The sequence below is a fragment of the Scyliorhinus canicula genome, chromosome 15 (assembly GCF_902713615.1).
Source record: "Scyliorhinus canicula chromosome 15, sScyCan1.1, whole genome shotgun sequence".
NCBI lineage: Eukaryota > Metazoa > Chordata > Chondrichthyes > Carcharhiniformes > Scyliorhinidae > Scyliorhinus > Scyliorhinus canicula.
Window position 1 is genome coordinate 103351591 of NC_052160.1, and position 16136 is coordinate 103367726.

Here is a 16136-nt window from a genome sequence, read left to right on the forward strand (position 1 = left end):
TTCCTCTCGATCTCGATATATTTAAAAAGCTGTCATGATGAGTGCAAGCCAAAAAGCTTTGTCTGCCATCTCCACCGCACCAAATAATGCATAACATTAACCACCTTGGATCCCTGGCAGAAAATAGCCTATTGGGTGAAGTACCAGAATATGTCTGTTGAACTTTGCCAACAGCATCAGTCCAAGTTTGGAAGGATGGCAGCTGAACAGCAGGTTACTGGGAGGTTAAGTAGTGGCGGACATTTCTATTTCTATTAATGGCTGTCATAGCTTCCAGGTCAGCAAACAGGCAACACTTTGGACAGTGAGATATGAGACGTATTTAATGGACTCTGCTTTACATTCCCTTATGTGATTTCAAACTACACAACAAACTTTTCACACAAAGTAGAAACAAAATGTACAAAATTTCATCAAAACGAAGGACAGTACAGCTGCATTTTCCAGACAGAACAAGCAAGTGGTGTGAAAAAAAAATACACTTATTTATGACACATTGACTCACAAGTTGTATATTGCACAGACAGGCAGCTTAACATACATATTTATACACAAATGATAAGTGGTTTTGGATTGCTGTATCTAGCAACTGACTACTGTTTTCAAAATAGTAAGAAATAGCTATTCTGCTCTATGATAGTTGTTCCGAGATCAGCTTTACATTGGCAGAACTCAATGCGTAACTTAAATGTATTTGTCGATGACCTGACTGTGCGTCAAATTTGATTTTCCAGCGGGCAATTTGTTTGACATTGAGAAAAAACACTTTTTGTCTTCACAGTTTAAAGCATTTATGGAATCCTTCCGATGTTAACAACTTTCGCTGGCTTACACAGCCCCTTTTATGTTTTTACATTATTTAATTTATTAGTGTGATTCCCAGAGGTGGAGACACATAAGAATGGACTGCATGCAGATCATTTGATTCCATTTGTTAGGGCACTCACCTGGAATAAGTTACTACAGGTTAGACACAAGCTATTCATGCTGATACTCTACCTCTCAGTATAGTCCACTGCTTCACGCTTTCCAATTTAATTTTCAGAAGGCTTCATTAAGTGAATGGCATCCAAAGACCTAATTTAGTATATCTGACTCGGCAAGTTCCCATCGCTTATTTACATGTGGAAAATAACACTGGACTCTTTTTTTTTTGGAAGGTCTAAAAGTCCTTGGTAGCTTCCCTGGAGGCTAAGCTATTTTCAGGCGCATCTGCATGTGTGACCTAAATAAGGGGAACAACTGGAGGGAAGCCAAGTCAAACTTAAGGAGACAAATAATTTTTCGGATTGTTAAGCATTTGGGTCAATAACTAAACAGCAATGCTAAAATTATTTTCAGGTAAAACAGAATTATAAAGAAGTGATTATTTATAAAGAGAATGAATTGTCACCAGAGTGAAAGAAATGTTAAGGGAAAAATCAAATGAAATTTAGACAAAAAGATGGATGTGATGTTAGAGAGAGCTTCACTATAGAAGGAATTTCTACATCCAGAAATTGAAGCACAATTGTCTCTAAAACCACCCCCCCAACCCAAATCTATTTTTCTACAACATAATTTGTGAGCAATATGTATGAAATAATTGGCAAGGCAAAAAACACCAACTAAATTTTGGGTTAAGTTGGCTCAGTGGAAGTGACAAAAGACCGTGATGGCAAGTATAGTAAAAGTTTAAGTAATCAGTGGCTGCATCTCCATGCTTTTGTGCATCAGTTACATAACAAGTTTGCCTTCTATTTGTAAGTGTACTTGTTTTGCTGATATACAATATCAATTATATGAGTATCTAAATTATATATTGCTAATTTATTCAATCTTAATTGAAATCTATATTAGACTGAATTTTACATTATTCTCTCTATAACTTATATCTGATTTCAACCTCACCAAAGGGTAACGGCAGATAATTGTTCAACAACACCAAATGGGTGCTTTGGGTCATTCCAAGTAAACAAAATTTTAAAATCTGTATCGATATATCTGCAGAAAGTGCAATAGATTTTGATCAGCAACAAGAGGTAAGTGCACACCATTAGTTCATCTAAAGATAACACTTCAATTCCTATGAGGATGTTTGACTTTCATATCTAATAGAGATCCATTTTAGCTGGCAAGAGTGGCTGCTAGACAGATACATGTTAGGAGTATTGGACCACTTGGTCATGTTATGTCTTTACCAGTTAGTGATGACATATTGATTTTGTTTTTAAAATCTGTTGGCAACAGCAGAAGTGATAACACAGTCTCCCAAGTTGGAATCCAGGGAGTCAGTCATTTATATTCCTTTTCCCTGGAATTCCCCCCAAGGAGGTTCACTGTGTTGTTCCAGAAGACTGCTACTCATCGAATTTGCGGAATCATTTCACACTACAGTAATGGGGCAAATAAATCTTTAGTGTAGCAAACAGTATCCAACTGCACACCCTGTTTCTGTATAATCAGGTTTCCGAATAATCTGAACCCAGCCAGAAGAGTAAAAAAACCTGTTAACTGCACATTTAAGTGGTAGGGCATTGTCGCTTACTGTTTGTGTCTATGGGCTCTATGTTAAAGATAACAAAAATTAAGCTATAAAAATAGTCTATATCCTTGTGTGTCAGATACAAAAGACCAATAAAAACTGAACTGATAGCCAATGATATTTTGTATCTGTAACAATAAATATTGCCTAGTATTCTTAAAACTGATGTTCTCATTGAAGAATTTAAAGCAACCCTTTAAGATGTGGGAATAGTATAATTGCACTTTTTTTAAAAAAGGCGCCGGCCAACAGTAGTGCTAATATCTCTGTGACAAGAATAAGAAGCCACGCCAACTTGATGAGGTTGGCTGAAAAAACTACCAGTAATTTCTTCTAGTGTGAATTAATTGATGAATATGTGTATGAAACAGGCTAGAGCAACCAACAGGTGAACCTGCTTATTAACTATCTCTTAGAAACAGCAAACCAGGATTCTGAGTTTTGTACTGGATGACTCACGAGCAATTTTTATGCCTTCAATTCTTCACTGTTCAATTTTCAAGTTGACCCAAATCTCAGTGTAGTCATTACTTGATGTCTTGGCAGCTTTAGGAGGTAACATGGTCAAGCAAAAATTTTGGCTCTGGAACCTTCAACAAGGAAGCAAATTGCAAAATTGCACCCAGCGAAGAAAAGTCCTGCAAACCAACAGCATCATATTTCGTTCATCAGCATGATTATCCTTTATACGCCTAACAAGGGCCATTACATGTTTCTATGGCACTATTAACCCATTTTTTTAGCTTTGTAAATATCTGCGTGACAAGAAAATATCTCAATCAAATTCAAAAAATTACATGTAATCTCCCCTACATGGTAAACAATTTTCTTTTTTTTAAAATATAAATTTAGAGTACCCAATTATTTCTTTTTCCAATTAAGGGGCAATTTAGCGTGGCCAATCCACCTAACCTGCACATCTTTGGTTTGTGGGGGTGAAACCCACGCAGACACGGGAGAATGTGAAAACTCTGCACGGACAGTGACCCGGAGCCGGGATCGAACCTAGGTCCTCAGCCGCATAGGCAGCAATGTTAACCACTGCGCCACCGCGCCGGCCACCTATTTTGAATGAATGCATTTTCTGTGCGCCTTTTAAAATACACATTTGCAGGAATTGGCATGAAAGTGCCCGAGTGGTACTCTATGCTGTTGTGCGCAAAGTAGTTCCGGAGGAATTAAATTGAGCCCCATCACATCAAAATTACTGTTATTCAGACATTTATGACACTTAACAAATATGTAGAGTGAACATTGCCAGTTTTCAAAACCATTGAATTTGCCCCATTGACTTCTTTAGAAATATGTGCAAATCTCCCTCGTTTTTAGTGGCTTCAGTGCGTATACACAGACAATTCCGTTTTTTTGTCTGCTTCATTCAGGATGCCAGAGAATGTGCCTGTATCTCTCACTGCAGGAGAAAGTTTGAACAACAAAGCTTCTATACCAGTTAAATGGGGTATTTTCGTTTCTGATGACCGACATCGCTCATTTGTTCTCGCTCATTTACTCATTTGTTTGGTAAAGTTTTTGATGGAAATATTTACAGAACTCATTTGTAAGAATATTCCTCCCCTCTAAGCACTTCAGTGTGCAGACATTCAAATGAGAATTCAAGTGCACATTGTAGTGGCACAACAGGGGTTGAGGGGGAAGTGGGCAGGAGAGGGATTGTGAATTGTACTCAGTGCTAGGGGACAGCAACACCACTCATCCTGGAACAAAGATTGTTCCTTCTGTAACAAGAGTATCACAGTGAGGGGTGTCATACACATTTACTTTTCTCATTTTGTAAAAACAGGATGAAGTACACCTCACTCAACATCAGCTTAATATCAAGCAGCCAGCCAACATGACTAATAGCAAAAAAAGCTTAAGCACATTAATATTAATATGTCTCTGTACAGTAAAACTTTAATGATTGCAATCTTTTTAAAGCGAAAGGTAATATTATAATAATCCATCAAGAATTCAGTCCTAGTCAGTTTCATTAGTGAGATTTGTTACTGTACAAACAGACCATCAATTTTGACTATCAAAATTGCAATGCACATTAGCTTCTTCAGTAATTTGTGATCTTAAAGACATCAGTGCATTTTATTCTTCTCGAGCTGATGTTAGCATTACATGGTGTTCAGCAATTGTTCCTGTCCTAACAGTGTGTATATGAAAACTCACCCACACTCACACTCAGGCACACTCACACCCACACACACTTGCACAGTGATTAGCAGCAGCAGACTGGAAAAGTATAACATCGCCTATCAAGAGGAGAAGAGGGTGGTGGGGCATTCTTACTTTATTCTATTCATCTCAACCTATGCATGAATAATAAATTATGAGATTTAATTGTTAAAATTATGCAAATAACTGTCATTCAAACTATACATGATCAGTCTTCCATCTCTGATTTCATATAGCACGTAGAATTTCCTTCTCCCAAATTCCATGTTGCCCCACCAAACTCATCTGAATCTGACTTGAACCCTTAAGTATAAAATCTTTTTTGTATTGTAGCCCTGTTGCAGTGAAATTGGGTTTCTGAATAGTTCTCTGGATTCTGTGGGGGTAAAATAAGGTGGGCAATTTCTGTTTGTTTTAGAACAAACCGCATTCAACTGCAAATAATTGCTGAAAAGTCATGGTCAGTGCAGTCCTGATCAGAGTGAGTGAATTTCTATTTGAATTGAGTAGATGTGGTTTGTGTTATAGGTGTCTGTAAGGGATTAGCAATTTGAGAAATATCTCCACCATGAAAGCGAAGCTTACTTGGACAGCCATTAACAAAAGGTAAAGCCTACAGTGTTATGAAATTTCCATTCTCTAAAAGTTTACTATGTACCCATAGCATGGTGGTTTGTTGTCTCAGTGCAGAATTTATGCATCCATTCAGATACTTCTAAAAGTGCAGTACAGGGCCTTACAGGGCTGTTAAAATATTTTCTGGGAACTTGCATGTAAGGGATTATATCCTTTGCAGCTTCTGCCTGAATGCATGATCTTATTTTGAGACAAAAACATTCAGCCAACCCATGACATTAAAAAAAGACTTGTGCAGCATCACTTAGTGAGCAGTGAGTTGCATCTTAACATCTGAATGGAATGGCAGCTTTCACGATTTGGTAGGGCATCAAGGCTTCACTTTAGTATCATGATGTGATGTCAATGCTCTACCAGTCTCCGGTTGTGAATCATGTGAATGGCTTTTCACGTTAGCCTGTTCTAGTCCATTCACATTATGTAAAATAGAAGCATCATCATAAAAATATACAGCAGATGCATGTGATTGTAAACCATGGACAACTTAACACCTACACAAGAGTTTGCATTGAACATGCTGCTATTTACAGTAAATTATCATCATGCATTATCAACACGAGTTTCATAATAGAGCTAAAACTGCAGAAAGTAAGTGAGCATTTAGGGAAAATTTGGAATACAACTTCGAGGCTCAGATGGCTTATTTATTAGTTCAGAACTATGGTGGTTAATGTGTACCAAAATTAATCATGTCTTAACCCTTTGAGTACTGGATTTTCTTGCACCTTTCAAACATAGATATTCCATCAATAATTAACTTACAAGATTGCGTAAAATGATAGGGTTTGAATATTGAGGTTCCAAAGTACAAAACACAAATTTTGTAACTCTTTTTTTTGTAATTGTAAAAAATGAAAAAAAAATATAAAACACATCAAATTTGCATATATATTTGTCATGGTGCAAAGACGCTGCAGTGACCCCCAAAGGGTTAAATGGAGAATGGTGCATAACTGAGGTATTGATAGCATCTGATCAATGAGGAGTTTGTGGGATGGTGGGAATGATTTCACTTCTTGAGGCCAAGCGCTAGATCGACCTCTTCCTCTGGTTTTAGGGAATGCCACTGTGCAATAGGCCGCCTGGGATTTGCCAGCATGTCTGACCAGTGTCGAAGCTCTGTACCACTGGCGTTACTGCCAACAAAGATCTTGCCGATGGCATCGTTCTTGCCGATCTTGTCGTAGTCCAAGACTGTGACGCACACCTGGACTTTCTACATGTTAAAGTAAAAGAAAACACAAGACCGATTAGTGTGAGCCAAGAATAACTGGCCACCTTTTTAAGCAATCATCACTTTGTAATAATTTAATTCTAGGCATATTGCGATCATGAGGGAGTCCCAAAAAAGGTTTGAAAGCGATTACTTTATTCCTGAGCAAAAGAAAGCCATAAAGCGCTGGGAATACAATGAGTCCCAGCCGGGACCATCCGAAGATGTTCGTTCCCTTCCCGGCCGACTTTTATCTGTGGATATAAAGAAGCCCCGCTGTTGGGCCCCCGTCCCTCACGAGCGCCACAGGAAGATCAATCGGGTCATCCCAGTGGGGGTTATAACATGGCACCAATTTTAAGCTCTGCAAAGCAATAGGTGGGAAAAGTCTGATCCGGCAATATCAGTTGGACAAGCTTCTGACAGACATAGTGCATTTAGAAGCAGAATTGGCACTGTTTTTACGATGCAAGTAATGGGGGTAGCTTCCCGATAAACAGCTGCTGGGTGTTTGTATGTAAAAATGCAGCAAATACTATAGCTTGCTGTAGATGTTCTGCTTCACCACTGTTGGTTTATCACTGAGATAAATGGAGTATTGAAGAAAAGTGTAGAATGCAACAAGACATTCAATAAAACTTCCATATGCCCATATCTATCACAATTACCTTAGAGGAAGTTTTTTTAAAATGTTGAACATCAAGTTTTTTTTTCAAAAAGCAACACAAAATATATGCACGCAACTTCCTAACTCCTCTCTTAGAAACACAAGGCCAGGTCAAGAAATATCAATGCTTATGCAGAAATGATCATGCAAATACACAATACATTTGGTGAGGTTATATGATATAGCGTAGTGGTAATGTTACTGCACTAGTAATCCAAAGGCCCAGACTAATGTTCTGTAGACAGGAGTTCAATTCCCACCACAGCAGCTGGGGGAGTTTAAATTCAATTAATAAAATGGTAATCTCATTAGAAACTACCAGATTGTCAGGGAAAAATAAAAATCCAGACACACACTCCAGCACATGATCAAACACACTCTAGGGAATGAAAATCAAAGCAGATTATAATTTTTAAAAATTCATTTGCGGAATGTGGACATCGCTGGTTCGGCCTGACTTTATTACCCTTGAGAAGGTGGCGGAGAGTTGACTTCTTGAACCGCTGCAGTCCACGTGCTGTCGATACACACGCAGTGTTGTAAGGGAAGCAGTTCCAGGACTTTGAATCAGCGGTATTGAAGGAATGGAGATGTATAATCCCATTCCTTTTCTACAGCAAGTGGAATCATGGAGGACTTTGTTAATTGTCCCTTTCATTCAATAGTCTGTTTATCATGCATGAAGGTAGCAGAAGGGAAACGTAAGTTTTGATATATTCCCAAATTACGATTGTGCCCGTTTTACAGCAGTAGAGTAGATTTGGCAATACCAAGGTCTGACTGACATATCACAGAAGACAACTTTATTTGTAAACTTTATTTTTAAAGTATTGTGTCAATTTACTCCAGCTAAATCAGGTCATTTTTGAATACATCTGAAACAAACAAGTGGGACTACTTCCCTCATGGCCTCCAATCTCAATAGAAACTCACCATTTCCCAGAGCAACCGATAACCAAGAGATAATAAGTACTCAGAGCAATGTCCAGGGTTCACCTTAACACATAACCATATATGCTTGCAAATCCTTAGCTAGTCAAGGATGTAACACCTTTCTACTGAATATTTGATTTTCTTAACTTAAAAACAAGAGTCTGGCTGCATGAATCAGAGTATATCAATGGCTGCAGCCGATGGTCTTTTGGAATCTTAGACTTGGAAAGACTTAGAATTCCTACAGTACATTCAGCCTATCGTGTCTGCGGCAACCCTCTAAAAGAGGCCCCCTCCCCCGCCCTAACCCTTTAATGCCGTAACCCCATCTAACCTGCACATCTTTGGACACTAAGAGGCAACTTAGCATGGCCAATCCACAAAACCTCTACATCTTTGGACTGTGGGAGGAAACCTACTCATAAACAGGGAGAAGGTGCAACCTCCACACAGGCAGTGACCCAATGCCGAGAATCGCACCCGGGTCCCTGACACCGTGAGGCACAGTGCTAACCACTGTGCCACCATGCTAGCAAAAATATAGTCAATTCTGAACACTGAAAATATGTCATCCTCTGTGTCAGCAAGAGATCCAGCTGAGGTGGCCAATGATGGCTCCGTAACCTGAACATATATCAAACACTGTTCTCCCCAGAATGTCAGTAGAGAACATAGATACGAAAGAGGTGCAGACACTAGGCGTGGGATTCTCTGATACTGAGGCTAAGTGTTGACGCCGTCATAAATGCCGTTGTGTTTCCCGACGGCGTCAACCTGGCCTCAGGATCAGCAATTCTGGCCCCTATAGGGGGTTGGCACGACACTGGAGCGACCCACGCCGTGTCAACTGAGAGCCGCGGGGTACGCGCATGCTCAGTGGCACTGGCGTCAACGCGCGCATGCGCAGTGGCTCCCTTTTCCGCGCCGGCCCTGACGCAACATGGCGTAGGGCTACAGGGGCCGGCGCGGAAGAAAGGAGGCGCCCAACCAGAGAGGCCCCCCGCTGATCGGTGGGCCCCGATCGCGGGCCAGGCCACAGCAGAAGCCCCTCCGGGGTCGGACTCCCCCTCGCCCCCCCCCCCCCCACAGGCTGCCCCCGGATCCTTCAACGCCGAGGTACTGCCAGGTAAAACCAGGCTAGAACGGCACCGGCGGGAATCAGGGTTTTTGTTCCGGCCGCTCAGCCCGTCCCGGGTCGAGAATCGCCGGGGGGAGCCCCGTAGAGCGGCCCCCGACTGGCGCCAATGGCGCTGATTCTCCGCTCTGCGGCCCCGGGCTGATAGAATCCCGCCCTGGATTACAGATGAACAGGAATTCCTTACAGAAGGGATGCCTGAGCTTTCCTGACCTGTGTCCAAATAGCATGGAGCCTCAGAAGAAATGTTAAATTTAAATTCTCAATTCCATTATTTTGCAGAGTGATACAATCATTTCCATAATGAATGCAGGAATAAGTGTGAACTTCTCTGGGGAGACAGAGTGAGAGTGAAAAAAACATGGTTAACTTTGAATCTATCTGACCCTTGGGTCAGACGTTGCCTGGCCTGCTGTGTTAATCCGTATTTTCTGTTTTATTGCAGGACTTTTGGTTGGACATTGAGGGTTGCCATGACTTGGGGCCACAAGCTACATCTTCTCAAGAAAGTGCAAAAGCATTTGGGTTTTGCAAGATTTCTGCCCCTCCATCAGTTTTGGTGACTTATTTTTCCTATTATATAATGATGAGAAATTTTTCTGTAATGGTGATAGTTTACTTTGTGTAGCCGGCACTATTGGAAGTCAGCGCAGTGTGTTCCTGGAAATACGTTGGTGTTTATGGAGAATCTCTGGGAAAGCTTTGGTAGTTGCTGGAGATTTATAATAGCATGCCAATATTCAAAGGAGGTCTTGTAGCGCAGTGGGCAGTGTCCCTCCCTCAGAGGCTGAAGCTCCGGGTTCGAGTTCCACCCCAGGACTTAATTGTAAAAGAAGGTGCATTCATACCCTGCAAAAGTCCCTCCAACATGCTAATGGCTGATGATAAGAGCGAGAGAGACTCCTGGACAACCATACTTGATGTGGAGTGGCATATCCTCAATGTTTTAAGTCTCTGGCAACAGACTAGTGGCCTGTTCAAGGAATAACTAGCTATGGAAACAGATGAAAGTCTGCTTCAGTACACCACTAAGATGTACAGTAAGAAGTGGTACAATGCCAGGTTAAAGTCCAACAGGTTTGTTTTGATTCACTAGCTTTCGGAGCTAGCTTGAGGAAAGCTAGTGATTCGAAACAAACCTGTTGGACTTTCACCTCCTCTGTCTGTGCCCACCCCAGTCCAACGCTGGCATCTCCACATCATCACTTAGATGTAGGAAGAAATTGGAATCAGAATATTCGCAGAGGGTCCTCTGGACTCTTTCTATGTTAATCTCACCAATATTTACAGAGGGACCACGAGAGCACGCCAATATTTGCAGGGGTGGATGTCCACTAGAGTGTACCAGTATTTACATAAGATCATCATGATGAAAAAATATCAAAATGTCCAACTGCTGACACGGATAGCATACTGCTTCCCGGTCCTCACCAACTTGTCCTACAAACAGCATTCCGAGAAAACAGTTGAATTTTAGTTTGGCTTAATTGCCAATACTGTTAATGTTTGTGTGATGCACTGAGATAAATACATTTGTTGAAAGAGGTTTTGCACAAAATAAAAATGTATGAGCTTCTTTAGCCATGAGACATTTGAACTTGTTTTCAGGTTCATTAAATATTTATCTGATTCCTGCAAAGATTAAGGTCAAATCCATTTTCTTTCTCAAGGACATTTTGGACTGAAATGATACCTTGTAATTTTATAGCAATCTGGGCATATGGCAGATTTTATTTTTCATTATTCATTATTTCTCGCCAACACTAAGGACATTCAAATGGTCATTGGATAGACATATGGACGATAAGGGAATAGTGTAGATGGGCTTTAGAGTGGTTTCACAGGTCGGCGCAACATCGAGGGCCGAAGGGCCTGTACTGCGCTGTAATGTTCTATATTTATTATTCAGCAGCTCCGAGGCATGGAAGTACAGTACTCCCAATGATCTTCAGAGCCTGTGGTGTTCTACACAGAACTAAAGCACCAAGCATGGGCTTTAATTCAATTCGGGCAGCAAAGGGATTTTTCTTGACAGGTTTCAATTATTAGTTTTGACGGCTATTGACTTGCTGGGATTGTAACAAGTAATGATGTTGCCAAATGTTGTTCCCCTGTGCATGGACTTGGAGATGGGTGGAAATTCAGCTGGACTAAAAGGCTTCTGCTCAACTGTGTACCAATCTCTCTGAAGGGATGACAGACAGACTGGCTTTCAGGGAAGTTGCCCGTCATATTTCTGTCATAGTAAATTGCTGGGCATTGTCAAATCAAGGAACAATACAATACTACTCCAAATGTATCAGAGATCAACCTAATTTTCAATGGATCTGGGCCTATAGCCTAGGACACTCGGCGCAGCAATTGAGACAAAAACCCATGATAACATCCAATGCGTATTAGGCATAGATTAAAACGAATGATCAATTTATGAATCAAGATTACTTAGAAATCCTGATATCTAAATCTCTTCAGGCCTTGCTCTTCCCTATCTCTGCAATCCTCTACAGCCTTATTCACAAACACTTCATTCCTCCATTCTGACCTTATGTGCATCCCCTCCTCAATGCACCCACAATTGGTGGCCATGTCTTCAGATGGCAAAGCCCCAGCCACAGGAATTCCCTTTTTCTAGTCCCCGGCATCCACTTCTCTATGACCCTTCTTAAACCTACCATGACAAAGCTTTTGGGGTGGCACAGTGGTTAGCACTGCTGCCTCACAGCTCCAGGGACCCCAGGTTCAATTCCAGCCTTGGGTGACTGATCTGTGTGGAGTTTGCACTTTCTCACCGCGTCTGCGTGGGTTTCCTCCGGGTGCTCCGGTTTCCTCCCACAGTCCAAAGATGTGCAGGTTAGGTGAATTGGGGCCATGCTAAATTGCCACTTAGTGTCCAAAAGATTAGATGGGGTTACTGAGTTATGGGGATAGGGTGGAGGCATGGGCTTAAGTAGGGTGCTCTTTCTAATGACCAGTGCAGACTAGGTGGGCTGAATGGCCTCCTTCTGCACCGTAAATTCTATGAAATACTCTATCTAATATATTTTTCTTTAGCTTGCCTTCCATTTATTTCTGATCATGACTCCTTGGAGAACCTATAGGGACATTTATCTAAGTTAAGGCACCATACAAACATCAATTATTGCTTTCAATCTGTATTTGTTGGTGTTTGGCGAGAATTTAATATTTCTTTGCCTCACAACGCTGAGGACCCGGGTTTGATTCCGGGCTTGCGTGACTGTGGGGAGTTTGCACATTCTCCTCATGTTTGTGTGAGTTTCCTCCCACAGTCTATAGATGTGCAGGTTACGTGGATCGGCCATGATAAAATTGCCCCTTAGTGTCCAAAGATGTGCAGGCTATGTTGAGTTATGGGGATAGGGTGGGGGTGTGTGCCTGGGTAGAGTGCTCTTTCAGATGGGCCAAATGGCCTCCTTCCGCACTCTAGGGATTAGATGGAAAATAAAGAATAACACATTTTAACACAAGCTTTGCATAGTTTGTAATCTAGATTTTGATGCTTCACCTCCACTTTTTAAATGCTTTATTATTCCCTCTGCCAGTCATAGATTTGCACACAATCTCTCTTCCCCCCCCCCCCCCCCCCCCCCCTCCAATTCCGCTGCAGCATATCAAATCCCATTACCTGACAAAATTTGGCTGGTCCCCCCCCCCGACGCCCAAAACCATGAGACCCCCACCAACCCACCTGTGGCTGGGTGGGGGTCTCCTCCTCTCCCTTCCTGTTTTCTACCCTTTCACATCACCTCTCTTTCATTTCTGTCCCATTCGCATCTTGTTTCCTCATTCTCCTCTCACCTTCATCCCCATACCTTCCATTTATCCTCATCCTGTGCACTCCTCTCTCTTCTCCCCCCAGATCCTATTATCCCACAGCCACTAACCCAGCTATCAACTCCTATATGTAACATCACAGGAGATGTATACATGTAAATAAAAACAGAAGTAACAAAACGGACCACGCTTATGGTACCGTGCCATCCAATTTGAGGTACGTCACAGTCAGGAAACACAGTCAGCCATGACACATCCATGAATCATACCAAAAATGTAGCAACATTTAATTACAAAATAATTCAGGCATCAATATTTTGACTCAGACTCACTTTGCAAATGGAAGATTATTACACTTGCACAAATACTTCAAGGAAATGATGCCAGAAATGCAAAGTAAAGCTTTCTACATTGGATAATCATCACTAGATACTCACGGGTGCATATTATGCTGAGCAGATGGTCTGCCTTTCACTTGGTGCAGCATTCTGAAGTTGCAGAATGTATTTAACAGATGCATCCCATTTACTAAATACTGTATTCATTAATCACAAATTTACAATTTCAAATCATGCGGCTTTTGTTATTAACACATTAGAGTGCGTGATGAGAGGAAGTTAACTATTATCAGCATCGATACGGGAGGGGTATAGCAGCCAAGTGTAAGTATTGCATGAAAAAAGAACAAAAAAATGCTGAAACATTCAGCAGGTCCGGCATAATGTATGAAGAGAGATAGAGATGCTCCCTGACCTGCTGAGTTTTTCCATCATTTGCTTGTTCTTATTTTAGATTTCCAGCATCTGCTATATCTTGCTTTTGTAGAAGTATAAAATCCCACTCTCCTCACAAGTTGCTTCCCAGCGGTTCGATGACATTTAAAGGCAATGCAGTTTGAATGGAGTAGACAGTGGAAGGTTATGTCTGGTACAAGACTGTGATTGTATTTGTTCATGATGAATCATGATCTTTGGGATCAGTGGTATTGATTAGATGAACAATGCAGTTCCTCATTATACGCTAGTGTTTCACCATGGGAAAGCATTTCAGTTTGTTCTGTGAAATTCTCTCCTGAAAGATTTGGAGGTCCAGCACTACTAATCTGTGTTTTCAAACGAAAAAAACTAGCATTTTTCAACTGCATTGGTAACCTGGATTTTGATACCTCGGCCCTGCTCTCCCCCCACCTCCCAGTTGTTCCGTTCAGAGTCCTGGAGCTTTATTTACTTCTCTTGGCCTATTTCAGCCCTGATATTTTGCCTCTCTCTGCCTGTCTGAGTCATGAGGTTCTGTCAATTCTCAACCAACCGCCTGAATCTATTACCTTCTGCCACTTCCAATCCATCATCCCAAAGTCCCTGTAACCAGCTGCCTGCCTGTCTAACCATGAAACCACAAATGTAGGTACTTCAGCCTCCAGTGAGCAGAGCAGGTAGAAAAGATGCATAATTTTTTTTTCTAAAGTTAAGAAAATGACTACGTTTTAAATGTGTGAAAATGCAGTGAACTTGCTGGCATTATAATCAATAACATGTGCAGCAGTTATATACTGGTAACGAAAGACTTTTGTGAGATCAGCGATTTTAAGTGATATATAATGAATTCTGACAATCTTGGATGTAGTGATCAGCTGGAGGCAATTGAACGTGGACCTTTCCAAATCAATTATGAGAGCCCCGAAGTGCACTCAACATGGCTGGTTTGAAGGTGCACCTGTTCTTCCTTTCCCCTCATGTCAATGTTTAGCTGCTCCTTAAAGGGAAGGCGAAACAACTCGCACAGTAACATTATAAGCCAGGCTGGTCTTCAGCTGTCAGGACTTGAGGCACATGTACGGGACAATGATAAATAATTTCAACTGCCTGGGGTGTTCGCAATCTGGGGTTGTGCGAATGAATTAGTTGGACATCTATCATTTGAATAAAATTGCTACCAAATGGCACTATATAAGAGAACGAAACCCAGAGTGTTCAATGTATAACGAAAATTCCTGTAATTAAGTGCCTGTTTGGAGAGTTGATCTGCAGAACTGGAACTGATGGCGATCATAGAGGCAGCTGCTTGTGTTAAATATTTATTTAACCATCTGCTGCACGGTGACCTTACGACACAAAGTCCTGATATTAATAGTAAAACCGAATTGTTTTAACACATTAACAACTGCAATCTGTGATATTCTGCAAAACGTTGCTTCATTCAAATGTTCAATTTGGAAGGAGGGACTGGTGTACCAAAAATTCAAACTTCAAACAGATGCTGTGGGGGTGATGTGCCATACAGATATACAGGGCGGGTGTGCACCAGTAGAAAAGAAGGAAATAATTAGCATTTACATGTGATATTTCACAACCTCAAGATATCCCATAGTGCGTTTGAATATAGTGGGCGCGATCTTCCCAAAAGGGAACAATGTTCCCGAGCGGGAGCGTTCATCGCAACTCCGGTTGAATAAGGAACTTAAACAGGAAATCCTCGGCTGGGGCCGCCCATAGCCCTGTTTTTTTACAACGGGGAGTCTGTTGACCGGAATTGCATGTTGTAGCAAAAGATCGGCATGCCATTTTTAAATGGCGTCCCGATCTCCGACGCCCACAAAAAAATCCCTATCTCCACCCCCCAGCCCGAACGCAACATGGGTCCCCGGCCTTCCCATCGCACCCCCCAACACCCAGGGTGGGCAACCCTGGTTCAATCGTGCAAATGCAAAAAATGCCAGCTTGGCACCATGGCAGTGCCCCTGCAAGATGGCAGTGCCACCTGGACACCCTAGAAGTGCCCGGATGGCACCCAGGTGACACTGCCAGGGCACCACCCTGCCCAAAGGGCATGCAGCTGTGGGCCTCCAATCCCCTTGGAGACCCCCATAAGTGCCATTTCATTTGTAGAGACCAGTACCAAATGGTGCTTGTCCAACGTCCACAAGGCAAAGGGATTGAATCCCAAAGCCTCAGGTACCTTGGAAATCTGCATATTAGAGTAAGGCTAGCTGCCTCAATCTAATATGCAGATTTACCAAAAAGTGATCCTGCCCATTGTGGGCTGGATTCTTCTT

General features: G+C 41.7%; 1 protein-coding gene across 8 annotated transcripts in view; it reads right to left on the bottom strand.

The window, feature by feature from the left end:
- Positions 1 to 302: 302 nt before the first annotated feature.
- Positions 303 to 16136, bottom strand: part of LOC119978275 (synaptotagmin-B) — an 835178-nt gene continuing 819344 nt past the window's right edge. For all 8 annotated transcript variants that reach the window (XM_038819768.1, XM_038819769.1, XM_038819766.1 and 5 more), the window contains one exon: positions 303 to 6560. In XM_038819768.1, the coding sequence (XP_038675696.1) occupies positions 6354 to 6560 (207 nt within the window). In that variant the 3' untranslated portion in view covers positions 303 to 6353. The remainder of the gene's footprint in view (positions 6561 to 16136) is intronic.